This window comes from Branchiostoma floridae, chromosome 11, assembly GCF_000003815.2.
Source record: "Branchiostoma floridae strain S238N-H82 chromosome 11, Bfl_VNyyK, whole genome shotgun sequence".
NCBI lineage: Eukaryota > Metazoa > Chordata > Leptocardii > Amphioxiformes > Branchiostomatidae > Branchiostoma > Branchiostoma floridae.
The window spans coordinates 13903476-13925704 of NC_049989.1; the positions used below are offsets into that span (position 1 = coordinate 13903476).

Genomic DNA, 22229 nt, shown 5'->3' on the forward strand with positions numbered 1-22229 from the left:
TGATCTGGAAGAAACTGTTCCGATCAGATCAGATCAGAAACAGATCTGAAAGATCATTTTTTTCCAGATCACTTCAGTGTCACTGACGAAGGTTAGTGGATACTATCTGAAACGTCTGACCGTTTCCAAATCCATATCCAGTTGCTTGAGTAACTACTTTTTGGCGTATCTTATTACCTGGATGTCTAGTCTTCTTCGACATAAGTGTGACACCAACCTTCTGTGCCTTGAGTTCCTGCTGTGCCTGTTTCCTGTCGGCCTGAGCCTTGTCCAGAGCCTCCTGTAACTCCTCTTGACCATCGTCCTGTTCGCTGACCGCTGTCCGCAGCTCCTCGCACTCCTGGTCAAGCTCGTCCAGCCGCTGGATCAGGCTATCGTGTTTCGCCTGCATAGACTGAGTGCAGCCAAGCGTAAAGGAGATTATGTTTCTTCTTTACATTACTCTGCAATCAGACTATCATAGACTGCAGTACTCCCTTACCATGTAAGGGGGCACTATACAGGTAGTGTTGATGCTGTTTCTTTGCATTTGCCACTAATACTCTACTAATATTCTAAGTTATTCAGCGAATATGTAGAAAGATTATTGGAATTTCTATCTACCTGATCATGCTTTGCCAGGCTCCTGTTCTTGGCTTGTTCCTTGTTGAACTCCTTTTCAGTGTCAGAAAGTTTTGTCTGCACCTGTTGCAGCTGTTCCTGCACCTGATGCAGCTGCTCTTGCACCTGCTCCACCTCCGACTTGTTGGCCAGTCCATCCTTTAGTTCAAGTAGGAGGGTATTTTTGGTCACCTCTGCAAAAAATTAAGCCAACAACTTGATCTTAAAGTATTGTCTTTACGCACTGGAACACATTGGAACTAAACAATGAAAGAAAACTCGAATAATGATTACTGTAAATGCATTTAATTTCGCGGGGATTTAATTTCGCGGTAGCGACAAAATGGACATTTCGCGGTGGATTTAATTTCGCGGTAGCGCCATCCCGCGAAATTCAATGCATTTTCAGCACTGCACTGTAGTCACGAACTGCCGTGTAAAACCCGGCGCCTCTACAAACCGCCAGTCGGAAAACACTTGCTGGTTACCCGGTAAGGGTCCTGTACAGACGGATAGAACAGTTTCCATGCTTTTGACTTGTTCTTGCGTGAGCCACTGTTACTGATCTAATCGTATCTACCCTCTCAATACGTAATAGTATACAGTAGTACGACCTTTGTATCATGGTGAACATACTGTACAGTACTGTAATACAGTTGGTCGTATGAAAAAATTACATGTGTGTCTTCAGTCAAGACTTCACCGTAGTAAGTATGTCAAACATTTCATTATACAGTGACAAAGACAGTAGTAGTATGTACATGGAGCGGAAAAGGGGCACCTTAGGCTGCGCCAGCAGACGAAATATTCGCGGTGGATTTAATTTCGCGGTGAAGCGGCCGCCGCGAAAACCGCGAATATTAATCCACCGCGAATATTTCTGCATTTACAGTATTGGAAATTATTAAGGTAGAGGTAAACATAGTCCCATAGCCTTTTTGAGGGCAAAGGGGCCGTGGGTTGTTATCCACTGTGTCCAGGGCATCTTACTAGAGGCAGAGCTCATCCCTCTTCTTCCACTACCATTTTGCCTTCCCAACCAAATTCAGGTAGTACCCATTTTTGGTTGAAGTGAGGAAAGTTGTGTTAAGTGCCTTACACAATGACACAACGTCAGGAATGGGAGAATCAAACCTGTGGCCACTTCATTTTATGTTCGATATCTTGGTCTCTTGACCATTTAATGCTTCAAATACTTTGAATTCGTAAACACACAGGTCATGTACATGTGATGCATGAAATCAGCAATGCTGCCTGTGTGCTTTGTGTGAATTGTGATGCAGCAATCCTACTAAGAATAAAATATGAAAATACGTTTACCCAGTTCTTTGATGGTATGTTCTTGTCCATCCAGCTCTACTCTCATCCTATCTAGTCTCTCCTCTAATTCCTTCTTCCCTGCACTCAGTTCCTTGTTGATGTTGTTCATCCTTGCTAGCGACTCTGCGCTTGCTTCCTCCGCTTTCCTCATCTTTTCCTCCCTCTGTCTTATCTCCGCTCTCTGAACCTCCTGTTCCCTTCTCAACTCCCCGTCAAACCCGTCTATTCTCTTCTGAAGCTTTGCTTTCTCTCTCTCCACAGCTGCTAGCTCTTCTTTCAGTGGGTTGATCTGAGACATCAAATTTTCCAGGTGCTTGTTGATTCTCTGCATATCTTTGTTCTGTTCAGCTGTCCACCTGGAGACGTCTGCAGCTGTCATTTCCGTCTCCAGGTGCTGCTGTGCCTTGTATGTCTTTAGCGAAGAAGGAAGGCCCTGCGTTTGACAAACGTTGACGACGTTGTTGCCTACGTCTACGAGGTTCTGTTGTACTCTGTAACACGCCTCGCAAGGCACAAATGCAGTCTCAAGTGTCTGACACGCCTTCGTACCAACGTCTCGAGCAAAGTCTAAAGGAGGAGAGGTTGAAGACAAGCCTCCTTTACTTGTCAAGGTTGCGTCGTGAAGACTTAAGTCCGACAAGCTGAGTTCAGAAGTAGAGAAGACGGTGGAAGCTGACAAGTCCTTCACAGCGTTCTGTCTCTGTTGTTTGGACATCGCTGCTTCGTACTTGGCTATTTTTCTGTCCTTGGTTTTGTTCTGAAAAGTAAATGATACATTATGACACACAAAAAATCTAGCCAGCAATGAAAGTCTTAATGAGATGTATCTCCCTTTGAAATAAGTTCAGAAAGCTGACACTACGTAGTTTTGTTGTAAGATAGGTATTAATCAGGTTTGCTAAAAAAAGATCTTTTATAATTATAGTTCTAATGGCTATTATGATACACACAGATTTGGTTAAGTTAATTCAACCCAAACAGTAAAACAGTATTTGGAGAAATGTACATACAAATGTAAGCTTATTTGCTACATGTGTGTGCAAGGTATCAGTTACTGCAGAAGCAAATGAATAAAATTGGTAGACTGTTATACGTTTCAGACAGCATTTACCTTATTACCTGGACGTCTAACCTTCAATTGAGACTAGTGCAAGAATTGTAATATGGCCAGCTGCATGCAACTAGGAGTCCTATAAATATGATTCTGTCATACCTGGGCCACAATAACGTTCGATACAGGTGTTCCAGACCTTTTGATAAAAAGCCGTACCACATAGGCTTTGAAGTCTTATCACACAGGCTTCCATCGGATATTTTGAACACACTGCGAAAATTCGAATAACTGATTTGCTCTTGTAACGATGTTTGATCAAGGGCACCAGATTTTCTCAACTTCTGGCACATTTCGCATGGAAACGTGTTTTCTCAGATGGGTATGACATAAATAGAATACAACAAGGTGTATTCCGTGTCACCCTCAGTCCCAGCCCTCCCGCGGGTCAGATCACCCACTGGCCGTTGGGCGATCCTGCCCGCGGTCGAGTTGGTACTTTGGGCAATACGGAATACACCGTGTTGTATTCTATATATCTACACCATATTTAAAACTACCCACCTCTGACTGTAGCTGTTGCACCATAGTGAAGAGTTGCACCATTTTGTTCCAGTACTTCTTGATGACCAGACCCAGGGACAGGGAGGAGCTCAGGCCCACGGTGGTCTGGGGCCGGCTCTGTCCGGCGTTCAGCATCACGTCAGCAAACCTCGAACAGCTCTGCATCAGGAGCATCAGTCTGGGGAAAGTGGTAAAGACAATCATGGCAGTACAGTTTATGATTCAATGATAAAGTTTTGTTACCAAATATCATAATTTTTGAACGAAACGACATTAAAATATTCAATGGAATCCATGTGCAATGCCATCTTTAAACTTTAAGGTACATGTATCTTCATTTCAAAAGGTCCCTTGAAAAACATGTCACAGTAAAAAAGTGCATACTGTAAATGCAGAAATGTTCGCGGTGGATTAATGTTCGCGGTTTTCGCGGTGACCACTTCACCGCGAATTTAAAACCACCGCGAAAATTTTTCTATTATGATATTAGATTGCAGTCTATGGTGTTACCGCAAACTTAAATCCACCGCGAAAAGTCCTTTTTCCCGCTACCGCGAAATTAAATCCCCGCGAACTTAAATACATTTACAGTATTTAACGCTTGTTCCTCTTAATCCGTGGGGTAACCTAGATTCATTGTAAAAAAAAATTGGGTATTTAGAGATGTCAGGTCAACAACATGGGTTTCAAATGTCAACATTTTCAAATTATTGCAATGTGAAACTACCTTCCATCGACTTAACGATCCCTAAACACCCTATTTTATATACAACGGATATAGGTTACCCTACGGATAAAGGTGAACCAAGGTTAAGTACTTTTACGTTACACCAACCGGTAATCTAATTTGTACATAATATTATGTACAATAATGTGTATTGAAAGTTGAATTGCTGGTTGTCAAAGTGCTCCTAGTCTTCAGGGTTACAGACTTTTGAACAGTCAAGTGAAACAAGTAATGAGTGAAACATTGACTGCAATACCTAGATAATTAGCTTAATTTGTTCTTAGTATAATATGTTGAATGTGATGTTGATGTACTTCGATTTGTTATGTTCTTCAAACACTTTTGCTTTTATCATTCTTGCAGTTTTATGTGCAAAAGAATTTCCCATTGAACACTTTGTGCTGTTTTGCTAAAGATCGTTAAACAGACATGGATAAAATTTTTAAGAATGATAAGTTGCTTACCTGTCTATAACAAGTTCAAACAGCATGATGTGTGCAACCTGGTTGTCCTCTAGATCCTCCTGTTCCTCGCTGTACTGGAACCTCTCCAACAGTTTCTCAATGTTGATGTCACATGAGATCTTGTCTGGGAACTTCCAGGAGGGATATCTGTACACAAGATAAATATCATTCTTCCATAATAAAGTAACAAGAAAGGACAAAATGGAATCCTACTAAAACTGTGGGCTTCAAGTGTTGCCAAACTGACCATACCAATGGGTCTGACCATTTTGGCATAGTGGTTAGTGGTGTTGGGTTTGCGAGCTGGGGGCCTGGATTCGCCACGGGTTAAAATCACGAGAGCCAGAAAACTGTTTCTATTTGCCTCTTACATTGTTGGTTCCTACACTGAGAATCGAACCCAGGCCTTGGCACTGACATTGGCAGCACCAAATCCCAACCACTAGACCATGAACCCCACTGTTAAACTAGAATCCTTCCTTTCATAGTAGGGCTTGACTACTTAAAGATTCTTTCACAGACTAAAATTGCGGCACAGAGTATGTGTGATTTTGCTGCATTGGGTATATTGCAAAAACAAAACAGTCGCACAGACACATACACACAGGCATACATACATACATACAAGTCAAAAATACCCTTTAGGTGAAATAAGAAACAAATAAACAAATGCCCCACGTACCTGACTGGCCCGACCCGTGAGAAGACCTCCATGACAGCTGCCTGCACGTCCAGCACATCGTTGTGCAGACTGTCCAGACAGAACTGACTACCCAGCAGGTGAGCCATCCTGGAATAGAGGAATGGAACAGTTACATCTGTGTTACAGATTTACATTTGTACATTACCACGGGAAAATGACTTTAGCCAGGGCCGGCAGAGAATCTGCTTGGCTACCAAGGCTAGGCAGGTCTTCCCGAGGACCTTAGATAAGCACCCTGGGTGGGTGGGTGGGGGGGTCATTCAGGGAGAGAGTTGCCAACCCAGAGTGCTTATCTAAGGGCCTTGGCTGCCCACATGTACTCTTATCTTAGTCTTAAATCTCTACCATACCAGCCCTGGCTTAAGTCTGGTTTCCAGGGTTACTGAGGTTTACATGTGAGACAGCAAAGTTGTGGACATTCTAGGGACTAGCAAAATCCTATTGTCTAATCACCAAGAACTTAGAAGCTTGCTACACAACAAAACAGTTGTAGTACTTGTACACAGGCATCCTACATACATGAACTGTCACTTCTGTCTTTGACTCACAGAAGATCATCCTGTGACAAGAAAATTGAACGACAAGACACTTCATGATAAAATGGGAACACATGAATAATCGACACGATATTTCAAATATCATCGTGCATACTTTTTCAAAACGCGAAATCTTAATAATTTAAGATTAAAATTATGCTTTTAAATTTCCTGAAAATGAATTTTTTTCCAGAAAAATGTTGGATCTTTATGGAACTTGATTCAAAGCTATAGTGGTCACAGAACACAGCAGTAAGAGTATACGGTCGTTACATCTGGTCTTCAATTGTGAAAATTGTATTATTTCTGTATGAAAATATGACACCCCCCTCCCCACCTGTTGAACTTGACGATCTGTTCACTGGCAAACAAAACGATCTAGCTCCACAATCAAAGCCCTTATCGCAACCAAAATTGACAAGCTAACACATAAAACATTCACGCAAACACAGATACCCATACCTGCTCTAACAGAGTGCCCGAAGAGTAGTTATTGACGTGAAAACCTGGCGTTGTCAAGGGTTGTTTACATCGGTAACGTCCATTTTGTCCGGTTCTGGAATCTAGACCACTGCGCATCATCCTGCGCAGGTGTTAGTCTCTAAACAGACTTCGTAGAGGAAGTTACTTTTTACGAAGTAAAAGAAGGAATTTCTCCATACTTCTCAGTCTTTCTACGTATTTGTATAAATAAAATGAAATTTACGTATTTTCTTCCAAAAAAAAGTGTCTAGCAAAAAGTCAAATAGAAAAAGGAATTTTTGTTACATCACCTTGGAGTCTGGTTGCGAGACTTTCCTGTATTCTCTTCATCTCTCGCGTGATGTGACGAGATTTCGAGGGGAAGCCATTTTGGTTCAGGATCGTGCGGCGTTTTCCGAGATGTCTTTGTTTTGAGACGTAATTTCTCTCCCAAGATCACGATCTACCGGCCTTCAAGATGCCAGCCGTTGAAGTACAGTCCCAGGCCCCTCCAGAGGTTAGTTTCTTAATGCCTGATTTCTTATTAGCGTTTCTTTGACCTGATTTATTTCGCGTCATGTGAGTTGTTAGAGATGCGCAACAACGTGTTTGCGACGTTTCTCGGGTCTGCAAATTTTGTTAGGGACGTTTGCACCTCACGATTGTCTAAAGAAAATCACGCAACAAGTTGTTTTGCCCTTCCGTTCTTTAGAATATTGTCCGAAATTGTAGGTGCGATATTTCAGGGTGCAAAATACCCACTTCAATTGCACACTTGCACATTGCAACCAAATTATTTTCGGTCAGTCTTTTTACCGGAAAACACAGGAAAACACATTTAAACACCGGAAAACACCGGAAAACACATGAAGGAGTGTATAATCTACTGAAATACAGTATGTTTTGATGAGTAAACATGACAGGTCGCTATGTTTTGCCACAGAATAATCTACATATGGCCCTGGAATGAAGAAATCGTCAGAAAATGCATGAGACGACGGGCCGGACCGACGCCACCCGGCGGCCATGTTTGTTTGTTTAGCGGGGTCAGATACTTTCACAACAAGACAGCTGATATCTACCGAATTTCAGTGCAAAAATCTGTTATATATTGGCATAAATATAATATATATGAATCTACTCGGATTGTGATAAGAATCTATTTTCTGTATTTCTTAATAAAGCTTGCTTCTTCTAGCCGTCAACGTTACATAATTTTGCACAAGCAGCACGTCCTGAGTCCGCCAAATTACAAATAAAGCGGTGTCCTACGTGCTTTCAAGAGTGTATATTCATTCCACAGACACACATTTCCCTAAGTGGTTTCTCACTAGATGTGGCAATTATACCCAGTATATCGAAGAAAGAAAACTATTATATTGTCTGCTCAATTTCTCCGCGTAGTGTGTACGTTGGGTTCCTGCGTTGGGTCAACAATGGCGGGTTTTCCTACCCAAGCTATACCGTGATGCTCTAGCGGCCCGACCCGACCCGGGCGGGATTTGAGCGCGAAGTTCTATTCGTGTTGAGGGGAGAGTGCTGATTCGCAAAATGATCGGGTCAGGTCCTAATATGCCGTGTCTGCATTTTTTTCGGCGTAAGAACCTGGTCCCTATATGCTGGAAATCGCGAACCTATAATCGCCAGTGCTCGTGGAAGGCCGCAAATCCCTAAAGAAGTGAGTGTTTACAAACTGATCCGATTGTAAACAAAGGACCCACGCTGGTTGCATTATGCAGATTGGGGCCCCCGGTAATTGGCATCTCAATGGGAAATATGTAAAAAAAGATAGCCCGACAAATAAGTCAAACAAGAAAGCACTTACCGGTGCGTGAAAAAAAAAAACTGATTGTGGGGCGTGAGTGTGACGATGTGTTGGGTGCCTTGGGCAATTGACTTGGATTCATAAAAAATAATAAATTTATATTTATATTTCTCATGAGTGCAATTTCCTATTTATGCTGACGTTCTTGATGGATGACAAGCATCATCTTATTTGACAAAAATGCATGTTGCTGTTTCCTTGTTAAAAGGATTTCATTACATTGTACCTTTGAAGAACGGCTGGACGGATTTCTTGGAGGTATGTATGTCTCGAAATCAGCTTTCCCCTATTAATGTCCCATAAAAAGTGGTCCCAAAATAAGTTCCAATGATCCCAAATTTACGATGGTCCAAACCAGATTATTAGGAAGTATGTGTCACAACAATAAAGTTAAGACAGTATTTCTGTATAAACTGTCAATAACAATAAACTCAAAATCAACACAGATTCAAATGTCTTTATTCAAATGTCATTTATTAGTGAACAACCAGATCTCCGGTGATTAAAGGCAAATTTCCACTGTCTGGAATTACCATAATTACTATTACAAAAATACAACTGTTTTCAACAGACAAAGCAAGTGGTCCCTGTACAGGAGTATGGAAGTACCATTATTACTTTTACAAAAATACAACTGTTTTCAACAGACAGCAAGTGGTCCCTGTACAGGAGTCTGGAAGTACCATTATTACTATTCAACAGACAAAAAAAACACAACAACTTTCCGTCCAACTTCCACTGGTTACGGTACTAAATTTACAGCAAGTGGTCCCTGTAAAGGAGTCAGGGAGTACCATTCCCAAAAATACAACTGTTTTCAACAGACAAAAAAAAAAAACTTTCCGTCCAACTTCCACTTGTTATGGTACTAAATTTACAGCAAGTGGTCCCTGTAAAGGAGTCAGGGAGTACCATTCCCAAAAATACAACTGTTTTCAACAGACAAAAAAAAACAACTTTCCGTCCAACTTCCACTTGTTACGGTACTAAATTTACAGCAAGTGGTCCCTGTAAAGGAGTCTGGGAGTACCATTCCCAAAAATACAACTGTTTTCAACAGACAAAAAAAAACAAAAAAACTTTCCGTCCAACTTCCACTTGTTACGGTACTAAATTTACAGCAAGTGGTCCCTGTAAAGGAGTCTGGGAGTACCATTCCCAAAAATACAACTGTTTTCAACAGACAAAAAAAACACAACAACTTTCCGTCCAACTTCCACTTGTTACGGTACTAAATTTACAGCAAGTGGTCCCTGTAAAGGAGTCTGGGAGTACCATTCCCAAAAATACAACTGTTTTCAACAGACCAAAAAAAAAAAAAAAATTTCCGTCCAACTTCCACTTGTTACGGTACTAAATTTACAGCAAGTGGTCCCTGTAAAGGAGTCTGGGAGTACCATTCCCAAAAATACAACTGTTTTCAACAGACAAAAAAAAACAAACAAACTTTCCGTCCAACTTCCACTTGTTACGGTACTAAATTTACAGCAAGTGGTCCCTGTAAAGGAGTCTGGGAGTACCATTCCCAAAAATACAACTGTTTTCAACAGACAAAAAAAAAACAGTTACAGAGCACCATTATTACTACATGTATTACATGAAAAGATGAAAACATTTGTATAGGAACAACATGTTTAAAACGTTTTAGTTCTGTTTGCCCTTTTGCGGGTGACCTGTCCCTTCTTTTTTCCACCGTGGGAGGGTACCATCACACCTGTTCTCCCATCTGTGCTGATGACAAGCCGCCTGGGCTTCTTCATCTCCTTACCAAACCGTCGCAGATGGGCCTCCCTCTCCTTCTCTGACAGCGTGCACCAGGTGTCTCGGTGAATTCTGAATCTAGTGAAGTCATCGGTCAGTTTGTATTCGCCAGTGTTAATGATTGCACGTTCAACTTCCTGATACTGTCCTCTGACTACTTCAGAGAGTTTCTGCACCAGGCCAAGGAGAGACTGCGGTTTCCATCCCACAGCGACTTTTAGGATGTGATTGGCGGATTCTGCATTGTTGTTTGTCCATTTTGTCTTTATTGGAAAGTCTGTACGCGAGGTGGTGTTGAAGTTTGACTGTAGTAGGGGCTTGACTTGTTCCCGGAAGTATGGACCAAAGTTCCCTGCATCTGCGAGGTCCTCTGCATGCTGAAGACGCCCCTCGAAGACTACCCTGCTGGTGGCTGCAGTTATGCCGTTCTTGCCAAAAATTGCATCGATAACTGGTTGTCTTGCGGCATCACTCATCCCAACTTTGCGTTGCAGATACTCCGAACAGTTTTTGCGGATGTGACGATGGCAGTACAGCTGGTGACATCCCGGCCATGCTCTTCCTATGGCCGTCCGAAGAGCCCTTTCGTTGTCGCTGCCCACCACTGGCATAGATGGCGGGCTATCTAACACACTACGGATGTGGTCGAAGAATACGCTATAGTCTACGGTCTTGGACCCCCCATGGACAAACATTGGGCCAAAGAAAATGGGGTGCTCCCCAGTGTCTCTACGCACTACAGCCAAGTGTTTGAAATTTGTCACAGTCACATGGAATGGTCCAAGATTGAATGTCTTGTCCACTCCAAGGACTGTGTTTTCCCCATGGATGCTCGTACAGCAGAATCTCTTCATATCCTGTATTTGCTCATCAAAATACACGATGACAACTGTTTCCTGTAAGAGTGAACAGGGGAAAATCCAATAAACAACAGGTATATACTTCACAAAATATGGTCAGCATCTAGAGTACTTGTACAATATACTCCTGGGTGTGCCTTAAATGTTTTCGATTAGTCCTGTCACCATGTACTAATTTACTTCTTGCACTTATGCATGTACTGTACTTTTAAACCAGTATGACATGAATGTGCAATTAAATTTATAATTAAAGAAATATGGTGTCCTACGTCAATGGTCCTCAGGACGTGCAAATATGGCTTACCTTGTTGTAACCCCTGATGACTTGCCGTGCAAATGGGTGGCCATCTGGTGCCTCCAGTTGCTGCACGTGGTCAGCAACATTCTGTCCGGAGCCAGATGCTGCACCACGCCTCTTCGTGGCCTCCCTGTACCTCTTGTTCTTAACTTGCTGGATGTTCGTTGGTTGCTCTTGCAATGGCAGTTGATCCTTCAGCGTACGGAATGCTATACTTGGTACAACATCCCGAGCTGCAGCACCTATGATAATCATACATAAGACGGGCTAATATTAGACAAACAGGGTTTACAGCATGTTTTCTTTCTGCTAGAATCATTAAATGCCTACAAAACTAATCTCCATGTTATCTTTATAACAGTGTTCTTCAATAAAAACGCAAAAACAAAGATGACTGGTCTATATCGACCTGAAAGTTTGAATGTTTGCAAATCTATAAGCAATAAAATATTGGTATATCATTACAGTTGCATCATGTATTGATCTGAACATATTATTTTGTCCTAGCTACAATTGCATAAACGTAGATCTAAATGTAAATGTGTGACATTCCTCCACAATCCCAAGTTTCTCTACATGAATCCCTGCAAAATCAAATATAACTCATCTGATAGCTGAACCTACCGATTTTTTCCATTGTTTCTCCACGGCATCGCACATATACAGAGTCAGGGTCACTTGACTTCCCATGTGGTTGGTCTCCTGGGTAAGTACCTGCAATACAACATTGTAATTAAGCCACAATCATTCATGGTGTAATAAATATTTGTAAATACATGTTTGTGCTGCATTAAAATTTAAATAGGTGGAGAAAATTGTATACATGTTTTTCATAGAACTATTAGTAGAGATTAAAAGTTTCTTCACATCTTCACAACTGTATCATGATGTGATTTTGGGTATGCTTACCTGTATACTCGTACAATGCCACATGGGGGATGTCTGTGTCTCCGAACGAGTTGAGCCAGGACACTCTTCTCTTGTATGACTCTGATGCTTTCGATGTGCTATAGTTGCGCTGCAGTTCCAAAATGTCCTCCCCTTGTGGTTGAGGATTCAGTGGCACCGGCTTCCGACGGCCATCTTTGGTCTTTAAAGTACAGTAAAGTCCATCGCTGTTCTTTGTCACTATTTGAGTTGAATAGCCGTTATAGAAGAGCAATGTTTTAGGTGATGTCCCCCTCGTCCATGAGCCACAGTCATCCCACAGCTCGCTTTTCTTTCCCGCCAGACGTCGGTCATGGTTGTCACAGTTGTCAACAAGGAAGGCGACGTCCTCCTTCAGTCCACGAGGTACATACTTTTCAACTTGCCCTGGAGAAAGCAGCATAGTAATCAACCTCTCCAAGGACATGAGACTAGGGCTGGGTACCGGTACAGAAAATTTAGGTCCAGGTCCAGTTCAGGTCCAGAGGATCAGGTCCAGGTCCGGACCTGAACCTGGACCTGATTCATTATGACTCATACCAATGGTCAATTTCATTACAAAGAAATATGTTCGGTGGAGTACTAGACTTACACTGGCGTTTTGTAATCCTACAACGCTAACTGCACCTGTACGATTGGCTGTAAAACTTGGTAGAAATTACTGTAATTTCTACTCTACTTCACTCTTGTTATTTACTTCCACCTGCAAGCGCCAAAACGTGTGAATGCCTGATAAAATAATCTTTTAATTTTCTAACCGGTCCAACATCCGGTTTACCTAATTTTTTCAGGTCCGGTTTTTCTGGACCGGTCCAATAAGAAAAACCGGTTTTGTACCGGTACGCTGTACCGATACCCAGCCCTACATGAGACCATTGGGCAGTGGGATGCCACCTTCTGCAGTTGGTCTGGGCAAAGTAGTAGGATCCACCTCTGTGATGCTGAGTTCGTCTGTAGGCTGGCACTCTTCTTCTGTGATGCTGAGTTCGTCTGAAGGCTGGCATTCTGTGATGCTGAGTTCGTCTGTAGGCTGGCACTCTGTGATGCTGAGTTCGTCTGTAGGCTGGCACTCTGTGATGCTGAGTTCGTCTGTAGGCTGGCACTCTGTGATGCTGAGTTCGTCTGTAGGCTGGCACTCTGTGATGCTGAGTTCGTCTGTAGGCTGGCACTCTGTGATGCTGAGTTCGTCTGTAGGCTGGCACTCTGTGATGCTGAGTTCGTCTGTAGGCTGGCACTCTGTGATGCTGAGTTCGTCTGTAGGCTGGCACTCTGTGATGCTGAGTTCGTCTGTAGGCTGGCACTCTTCTTCTGTGATGCTGAGTTCGTCTGTAGGCTGGCACTCTTCCTCGGTGATGCTGAGTTCGATTGTAGGTACATGTTCCCGTGTGACGCTGCGCTGTGTTGTTGCTCTCCTTTTTTTCTTCTGTGCCAACTGCTCTGCTGCTGCTGCTGCACGGGCACTAGGTTTTTTGGCACGCTTGCTCCATCTTGGAGTGGGAGCTGTGGGTGCTGTGGCTGCTGTGGGAGCTGTGGCTGCTGTGGCTGCTGTGGGAGCTGTGGCTGCTGCTGCACGGGCACTAGGTTTTTTGGCACGCTTGCTCCATCTTGGAGTGGGAGCTGTGGGAGCTGTGGCTGCTGTGGGAGCTGTGGCTGCTGTGGCTGCTGTGGGAGCTTTGGCTGCTGCGGCTGCTGCTGCACGGGCACTGAGTTTTTTGGCACGCTTACTACATCTTGGAGTTGGAGCTGTGGGAGCTGTGGCTGCTGTGGGAGCTGTGGCTGCTGTGGGAGCTGTGGTGTCTATGAAGCAATGGGTAGGAGACTTCTGCTGCAGCAGGACAAAGTGGTTTGGGCTGAAAGCAGACAGAAAGAACCAGGTATGAAATTAATGAAAATCATGTCAAAGGAATACATACTGTACACAAAAAGTTCTGTCAAATGCAACGTAGCCAATTACATGAGGGGCAATACATTTCCAAGACAGGTTTTGAAAAGTTTTCTTTATATGATTAGATTTTTATATAAACACGACTTGAGTACACAATGTAAACTTATAACGTTATACATATTTGTAAATGATGATTGATGATTTGTTAATGCACTGATTTTTTAAAACCATAGTACAAGTTGTAAGCTGTAGAATCACATTTTTTTCCACGTGATATCCACAGAAGTAACAATTAATAATGTTTGTTGAATTTTGTATGGCCATTAGGTTTTGTTTCTGTGATACTAAAAACCCTCTTGTGTATGTATATGTACATAGAGAGAGAGTGAGAACTATAGATACATTTATTGAGCAGTTATAGTTAAGGTTGTTAAAAGTTACCTAGTGCAACATGCCATGCAATTTTACTTCAACTTAATTCAAGCAACATTATACCCTTACTTGAATTGTCTTGAGCTGTTGGCCACACTTGTTGATGTCCACATCAATGTGAAGGCTACTCCTTTTGATGTTCTGACTCCTCGCCCTGACACTCTACGTGTGTATGGCAGTGACATGTACTCCGATGGCACCATGGGGGGGCAGTAGCTTTCAAAGCAAAGTCCCAAAGCAGCACTAGCAGCAAAGATATGCTGCATACAGGACTCTTTTCCTTCAATGGCTGCTTCCGGCAGAAGAATGTTGTACTCGGCCAGAAAAAGTCGACTGTCTTTGATGTGGTCCACGTGGTTGGGGTGATGAATATCATGGTGGGCTGGGTGTTCGGCTATCTCTAGCGCGGTCAGCAGTCGGATTAGGTGGTGATGGTGTTGCACACCATACATTCCCTGCGAGATTGCGCGATAAAGACAGTTTCCATCCCCTTGCACCCCTATAGGCCTGTAGTCTTCCAGAAGTGCGGGATGGAAGTTGCGTAGAATCCCAACGGATGTCTCGTCCACCTCCCCAGCTCCGTGATTCTCTGTCAGTTGGGGCAGGGTGACCTTGTATGTCTTCAGCAGAAGGCGCTCCTGTTTCACCACAGATCGGAGGTTGATGTTGGTTGTTGCAGCTGCCTCTGCCACCCTTTAATTGACACAATATGAGGTTTTAGAAGACTTCCAAAAATACAGAAAGCACTGTTAAATAATGACAATGACAATGAAGTTTATTGCATATTACAATATTGGATCCTCTATGTTTTCAGGAGGCCCGGTGAATTCAGGAGGCCCGGTAACGCTTAACGGTAAATTCAGGAGGCCCGGTAACGCTTAACGGTAAATTCAGGAGGCCCGGTAACGCTTAACGGTAAATTCAGTGTTACATTTAGCATAACACTAAAGTAACATTGACGTGCATTCCTATCCATACAACGCTAGAGTAGTTATATCAATTGCTCAAAATATCCGACTATAGTATAAACCTAAGTAAAAACCCTCATGGTGACTTGGAATGGACTCTAACCGCTAAAATGAGAAAATATTACGATCTTTTTTAAAAATCAACACTCTGAAAATACAAATGGTATTCTGTATCCATCATTACCCCGAAATAAAATCATTTTCACGCGTTTACGGCATCATTATAATGATCCAAATCTGCCACATACGCATAAATAACAGTGAATTTTGAACAAAAATAGTGCGGAAATATGGGCAGAAAAAAACTCTCAATATTTCGAGGGTCCTGGTTATCAAAGCGCCAATTTTCAAAATAAATGATAAACCTAATGGCCATTACCGTCCAAAATTATAAATCAAAGAACGTACCGGGTGGATTTTGCAGCTTAAAAAGATAAATGTCCTGGTACGTTTATTTGGGACATAAGAGTATTTTTTTCTTGGGACTAATTTTTTATCAAAATCGGAAAAAAAATGGGTCAGCAAATCCGAGAAGCAAGAAATTAAGTTGGTGTGGCCATAGAGTTAAAGAAAGTAAACTGAAATGTATGATGACACCTGTCTTTCAATGTCAAACTTTAATTCTGTGCATACTAGATATATTTATCCTTCATATTAAAAACAAGTGTTTTACTTCAATAGGAGCTGGTGGACGCTAGACACACTGGGAGGTATGAGGTCACCGAACTCTAGAGTGCTTTATAACGTTGAATCAGATATACTTTTCGTTGAATGCTTGACTTTTTTGAAGTGGTTTGTGCCACCGGCCCAGGTTATTCAGGGGCCAAATGTATGCCTGTCTATCGAGCTAACCTAAATATCACTCCAGTGAAATTTCACCCGGGCTAAACTCCTCGCTGACCATAAATGACATCGGCGGGCCAACCGTCTTCAGTCGCCGACGAAATCACCTAGCGCAGTCCCGCCAGCGGCCTGGCCAACAGTCTTAGTAAATGCTATCACAGACCTTTTGCAGACATTACCGTTTTACAGGACGACGAGCGCCAAATTTGCATATGAGAGACTTGTTTACCTTGATACCCCCCTCCCCTCATCAATTTATTTCACTGACAATTCTGAAGTACCTGCGAAGTGTGAAGGGGCGGTACAAGCCCAGCGGGGTCCCCGAACACTTGCCTTTCCCCATGTGCCATGGTTGAAGTAATGAGCAGGACTAGTGTCTTTCAAACAACCAAATATCCGGAAACTTTGAACGTCAGTACTTGCACCTCTGCGCTCTGGCATCTTACGCAGAACGTAGTATTTATAAATCCGCGATCCACTTGACCCAAAGTAGTTCGGGCATAAAGTACTTGTAGTACATTACAGAAAAAGCAATGACTATTCTAGAAGAAACTAAAAGACCCTAAAAGTGTAGACCAGCAAACCGAAAACTGATCCACCTCAAAGCTATCTCGGTAAATTAGCAGAGGAAGACTTTAATTTTTGTTTCTTTCCCGGTATATTACTTTGAAATCACTTGGTCTCGTGTTCTCTCCCGGTCTTGTTGTATATATCCGCAACCGTATCGGCTCGCAACTATGGCATACACCATAGTTTGCTCCTTTTGCAAGTGTACGGTTTGTACGGTTGAACAACTTTGGATGCCATCCATATACAAAAGGTAATAGAGTAAACATGGCCTAAAGTTTTCCTAAGCCACTATTTTTATGTGAAACAAGATTACAACCATTATATACAACTACATGTAACAGTGGGGTTCAAGCGTTCTACCTGTTCAACCCGGTGTAAATTGAACTTCATGGTGAGGTTATGTGGTCTATCAATCGCCGAACGTAGTCAGATCTTCAGATGTACCAATACAGTATCGATAGGCCAAGGTTGTGCTTAGATGCAAATGTTCTATGGTGCCAAAATGCACAACATGATTAGTCGTCAATAATTGTTCTTTACAACCGACCTTTTCAAAGCTGCCCTGATGTCGTACGGTCCTTCCCCAGGGGTTGTTGGCTTCACACAGCGGGGGCACAAGAACTTGAGATCAGCTGTCTGCCACTCCGCCCATATGGCCGGTGTCATTGGCACGCACTTACTGGATCATGGAATGTAAAAACACCTTTCAGATACATTGCAGATAGTCTCAAAGCAGATGAATCGGTCAGGGTTATTGCCTCTTTACTTTCTACGTCTTTCTTCCTTGTGCTTTACTTTCACTTTACCTGGTCCTAAATTACAGGAACGCTCCAATACTATTAAATGTAATAATCGCAACACATCCTCGCGTGCTAAGTGGGGATGTGACGGAGCAGCTACACATTTGTAGTAATTATGAATGCCACCAAAATTGCAAATCTGCCTCACTCACAATGCGCTAATATTATAACATGATACTGTTATGTTAAATCCGGACATCGACAGACATATAATCGATTAAATGAACGATCATTAAAAGCGCCTTTAAAAACACCCACCGGTGAATCCACTGATCGCACTGATCGCAATTGATCGATGGCGACGTGTCCGCATCCTGATTGCACTGTCCGCACGGAAACTCTGCCATGTCGTTGATAGGCGCGAAGAGGGAACACTGAAGATACTAAAACTCGTCGGGAGTTTAGAGATGTTCGTACAGTGAAGATCAAGTCCACTGAATGACCCAGGGTTTGAGAGGTTCGAATTTATATACGCTGTGAAAACGCCTGATTTGCATCCAAGCCTCCTAATTAACATTATAATTGATTGACATGTTGGACATTGTTTACGTTATGACCTGTACTACACGCGTGCGTCTAATGGCTTACAATAGGCGAAGAGGCTTTAATCCTCTGTTCATTATAACACAATAAATATATAGTCAACCCATAGCGTGTATAAAGGAAGGGCTTTAAGACTATTTAAAGTACTAAAAGTATTCAACAGTGCCTAATGTTCCGTGGATCAGCCAGTGGAAGACCCAGTGTGTTACTCTAGTAGTTATGGACGTAATTTATTGACACAACGAAACTACTGTACATGACTCGAACAAAGTTACTATACAAGTACAGATACACAAAAGTCAATACAATGACAAAGGGGCGATAACAAAGTACAAAGAATATATGTATACTAGGGTTTCCATTTAGTTCACTTTACCTACTCGGTAACGGCATCTGCCTTACATGCTAGTAGCTTTCGAAACACTTAGAATTCAGAATTACGGGTAACGTTTATTAATGATGATAATACCCTTTATTGCACATTCATGCCCTATCGGGATAAATACAGGCATATAAATACGAAAGGTCGTAATACAGTATACACGGTTTGTACGACTAATCTAAAACATGGGTTCTATTCAAAACTATTCTAATACTTTCACACGGAGTTTGTGGCAGCTGATTCGTAATTTGATGATGGTAGTTCTTTGTCGTTCGTTCGGAATAATAAAAATTATTGATAAATATAACAATTGGTGTGTCGAGGGCCTCGGTGTGATACTGTAATTTTTAGCAAAATTTCGAGGAAAAAGAAGATTTAAATGTTTGCAGTGGCGGTGATTTACTATGAGAAACTGTATATGTGACGGATCAATCAATAAAAACAACAAGTACTTGATATGTGTGTCATTTTTACAGACTGGGTGTGAATGGGTCATAAATAACAACGACGGGAAAGTCAACAAACGGGAAATCTAAAGACCGAGGTGCTAACAACAGGCAAATCCGCGCGTGGAGGCTTTTGTTAGACAATGTCCACGGCGCGTCGGCGGAGTGTCAATAAAGATCATACCTTTGAAAGTCGCTTGTGTCCTGCTACAAAAGACTTAATACCATTCTTATTCAAAATTCAATGCCCGTGTGTCGGTACAACACCCAGCTTTGATTGAAACGCTTTGAGCTTGTTTGATAACCTGTAAGTAAAGTAAAGTCTCCACTGCGCGCGATGCATGGCTGTGAATCTATCCGTTGTTCTTTTTTATGAACATGTTGATATATATCATATGGTCGCATATGTGATTATATATCATATGGTCACATCGTGATATGAGTGAAAAAAATACAGTAAGATGATGTATCGATTGTACGTTGTAGCTTTATTTTAAAAAAAACAATACAGTTCTTTAGGCTTTTGAAATATATGGTTGTGAGAAATGACAGTACCGATTAAAAATATTTCGAAGGTACAAATAAATAACTTTCGTTTAACTAGGTTTGATATAGAGAAGTCTACTTGCAAGTTCGTGCCCAAAGGCTAATTGCAACTACATAGTATGAACATAGTAGATATACAAGTGACAATGGACAGTTATGAACAATATTCTACTCCAATACTTAAGTGTTGGCTATTTCTAGACAGGTTGGGTTTGACTTTAATTCCCTAAAACAACAATATGCATGTGTTTTTAAAATAAGATAATGCTTGTCATCCATCAAGAACGTCAAAATGTACAGGGAGTTACACAATTACGCCGAAAAAAATGCAGACACGGCATATTAGGACCTGACCCGATCATTTTGCGAATCAGCACTCTCCCCTCAACACGAATAGAACTTCGCGCTCAAATCCCGCCCGGGTCGGGTCGGGCCGCTAGAGCATCACGGTATAGCTTGGGTAGGAAAACCCGCCATTGTTGACCCAACGCAGGAACCCAACGTACACACTACGCGGAGAAATTGAGCAGACAATATAATAGTTTTCTTTCTTCGATATACTGGGTATAATTGCCACATCTAGTGAGAAACCACTTAGGGAAATGTGTGTCTGTGGAATGAATATACACTCTTGAAAGCACGTAGGACACCGCTTTATTTGTAATTTGGCGGACTCAGGACGTGCTGCTTGTGCAAAATTATGTAACGTTAACGTTGACGGCTAGAAGAAGCAAGCTTTATTAAGAAATACAGAAAATAGATTCTTATCACAATCCGAGTAGATTCATATATATTATATTTATGCCAATATATAACAGATTTTTGCACTGAAATTCGGTAGATATCAGCTGTCTTGTTGTGAAAGTATCTGACCCCGCTAAACAAACAAACATGGCCGCCGGGTGGCGTCGGTCCGGCCCGTCGTCTCATGCATTTTCTGACGATTTCTTCATTCCAGGGCCATATGTAGATTATTCTGTGGCAAAACATAGCGACCTGTCATGTTTACTCATCAAAACATACTGTATTTCAGTAGATTATTCACTCCTTCATGTGTTTTCCGGTGTTTTCCGGTGTTTAAATGTGTTTTCCTGTGTTTTCCGGTAAAAAGTCTGACCCAATTATTTTTGCTTGGTGCAACTTACATCTAAACTCAGGTTGCACAGGGTGCAACTTAGATTTTGAGCCTCAGAACTGGATTTTGTTCCCAATTAACTTGGAAGAAATAAAAGGACTGTCCGACAGAGGCGGCTCCATTTCATATCAGCCAAACATGTATATATTGTACCTTTTTTTTTTAGAAATTAGTGGATTGTAGGTGGTGCAACTTGAAATTCAGTTGTGCAACCTAGTTTTTGCCCCAGGTTGCACAGTGTGCAACCTGACTCAGAAAAGTATTTTGTACACTGTATTTGTGGTCCTGTTTAGCCTGTATTTACTAAGTTTGATCAACTAGATATCAGGACTTCTTGCATCTTTGCAAAGACCTTATGAAACAATACATTTTTGTATATGTATCTGTGACATCTTATTAAGTTATGATACATATAAGTTGTTTTACTAGGTTTTAGGAATAAAAGTAAGATAGAACGAATCCAAGATATTTGCAGCTCTATTTTTTTTTATTGAATAATATCTGAAGATATGAACAAATATGAAAGAAATATTCAGTCACACTAGTATGAGTATGACTGTATAATTTCTTATTTCTCAAGCAGCTGAATAGATTTTGCAAACGTTCACTATTTTCTTGGGTATCTTATTACCTGGACGTCTAACCTCCATTGACATATTCACAGCAGGGCTAGAAATACCACCTACATATGCAGGTTAGTGCAGGTAAAATTGAAGCTGTGCAGGTATTTCTGGTGTCTACTTGCACCTAACCTGCACTGGTCCATGTACTGGGTTTTATACATAAATTTCCTATGATGTAGCTGTATGTGGATTGTTATTAGGTGCATTGATTGTTGCCGCCTATTTGGTATAAAATAAAACATAGCAATGGGTCCTCAACAATTTTAATATGAACCATACTTCCTAAATTCAGAGTGGTGCAGGTAAAATTTGTCTGCTGCAGGTAATTTTCAATGTTACCTGCACCAGTGCAGGTATGCAGAATAAAGTATTTCAAGCCCTGCACAGTAAGTGTTAATCTTACCAACCATGATGTCTGTTGTCCTCCTGTCTGTAGCCTAATGAACAGCCCCCACCTGAGCCCAAGAAGCCCACAGTGGGTATCATCTACCCTCCGCCCGAGGTCAGGAACATCGTAGACAAGACCGCCAGCTTCGTGGCCAGGAACGGACCCGAGTTCGAGTCCCGGATCCGACAGAACGAAATCAACAACCCCAAGTTCAACTTCCTCAACCCAAGTAAGATAGTAATAATAGCTTGATTCTGTAAAAAGAAACATGTTCCCAAGCTAGAATACATATTTGTATACAGTGTTTCCGCCAGAGGGGCGTCCACCCGTCCAATGACGGTCTCATTTCGTTTTGGACGGCTTGAACGCAACCAGAGGCCGTCCTCATAAAACAATTGCGACTCACATTTTGCCGAGAAATCTGTACAAAGTCGATAAATGTAAACCGCAGTTTTGTGTTTTGTATTGACGCTAGAGGCTTAGGGGACGCCGTCCACAGTCAGAAAGCCGCTCACTGTTTGTTTTGCTATTGTTATGGTTGTTGACAATGTGTGTCGGCGGCCTTTCGCA

General features: G+C 42.0%; 4 protein-coding genes across 6 annotated transcripts in view; 1 reads left to right on the top strand and 3 right to left on the bottom strand.

Annotated features, from left to right (window-relative positions):
* Positions 1–6586, bottom strand: part of LOC118426514 (coiled-coil domain-containing protein 157-like) — a 1184186-nt gene extending 1177600 nt beyond the window's left edge. For both annotated transcript variants that reach the window (XM_035835969.1, XM_035835968.1), the window contains exons 1-7: positions 6428–6586; positions 5409–5516; positions 4727–4873; positions 3536–3713; positions 1921–2677; positions 604–794; positions 218–394 (exon numbers count right to left, since the gene is read on the bottom strand). In XM_035835969.1, the coding sequence (XP_035691862.1) occupies positions 218–394; positions 604–794; positions 1921–2677; positions 3536–3713; positions 4727–4873; positions 5409–5515 (1557 nt within the window). In that variant the 5' untranslated portion in view covers position 5516; positions 6428–6586. The remainder of the gene's footprint in view (positions 1–217; positions 395–603; positions 795–1920; positions 2678–3535; positions 3714–4726; positions 4874–5408; positions 5517–6427) is intronic.
* A 178-nt stretch (positions 6587–6764) lies between these two features.
* LOC118425563 (splicing factor 3A subunit 1-like) overlaps positions 6765–22229 on the top strand; it is a 37769-nt gene continuing 22304 nt past the window's right edge. For both annotated transcript variants that reach the window (XM_035834492.1, XM_035834493.1), the window contains exons 1-2: positions 6765–6944; positions 21708–21888. In XM_035834492.1, coding sequence (XP_035690385.1) covers positions 6906–6944; positions 21708–21888 — 220 coding nt within the window. In that variant the 5' untranslated portion in view covers positions 6765–6905. The remainder of the gene's footprint in view (positions 6945–21707; positions 21889–22229) is intronic.
* On the bottom strand, positions 8077–12523 carry LOC118425564. The gene is made up of 4 exons (XM_035834494.1): positions 12081–12523; positions 11796–11885; positions 11178–11413; positions 8077–10909 (listed from the first exon to the last, which is right to left on the bottom strand). Exons 1-4 carry the CDS (start codon positions 12499–12501, stop codon positions 9887–9889), a joined length of 1770 nt encoding a protein of 589 aa, XP_035690387.1. The 5' UTR covers positions 12502–12523; the 3' UTR covers positions 8077–9886.
* Positions 13845–20268, bottom strand: LOC118425566. Its single transcript, XM_035834495.1, has 3 exons — positions 17855–20268; positions 17344–17475; positions 13845–15108 (listed from the first exon to the last, which is right to left on the bottom strand). The coding sequence occupies exons 1-3, from the start codon at positions 17941–17943 to the stop codon at positions 14481–14483; spliced, it is 849 nt and encodes a 282-aa protein (XP_035690388.1). The 5' UTR covers positions 17944–20268; the 3' UTR covers positions 13845–14480.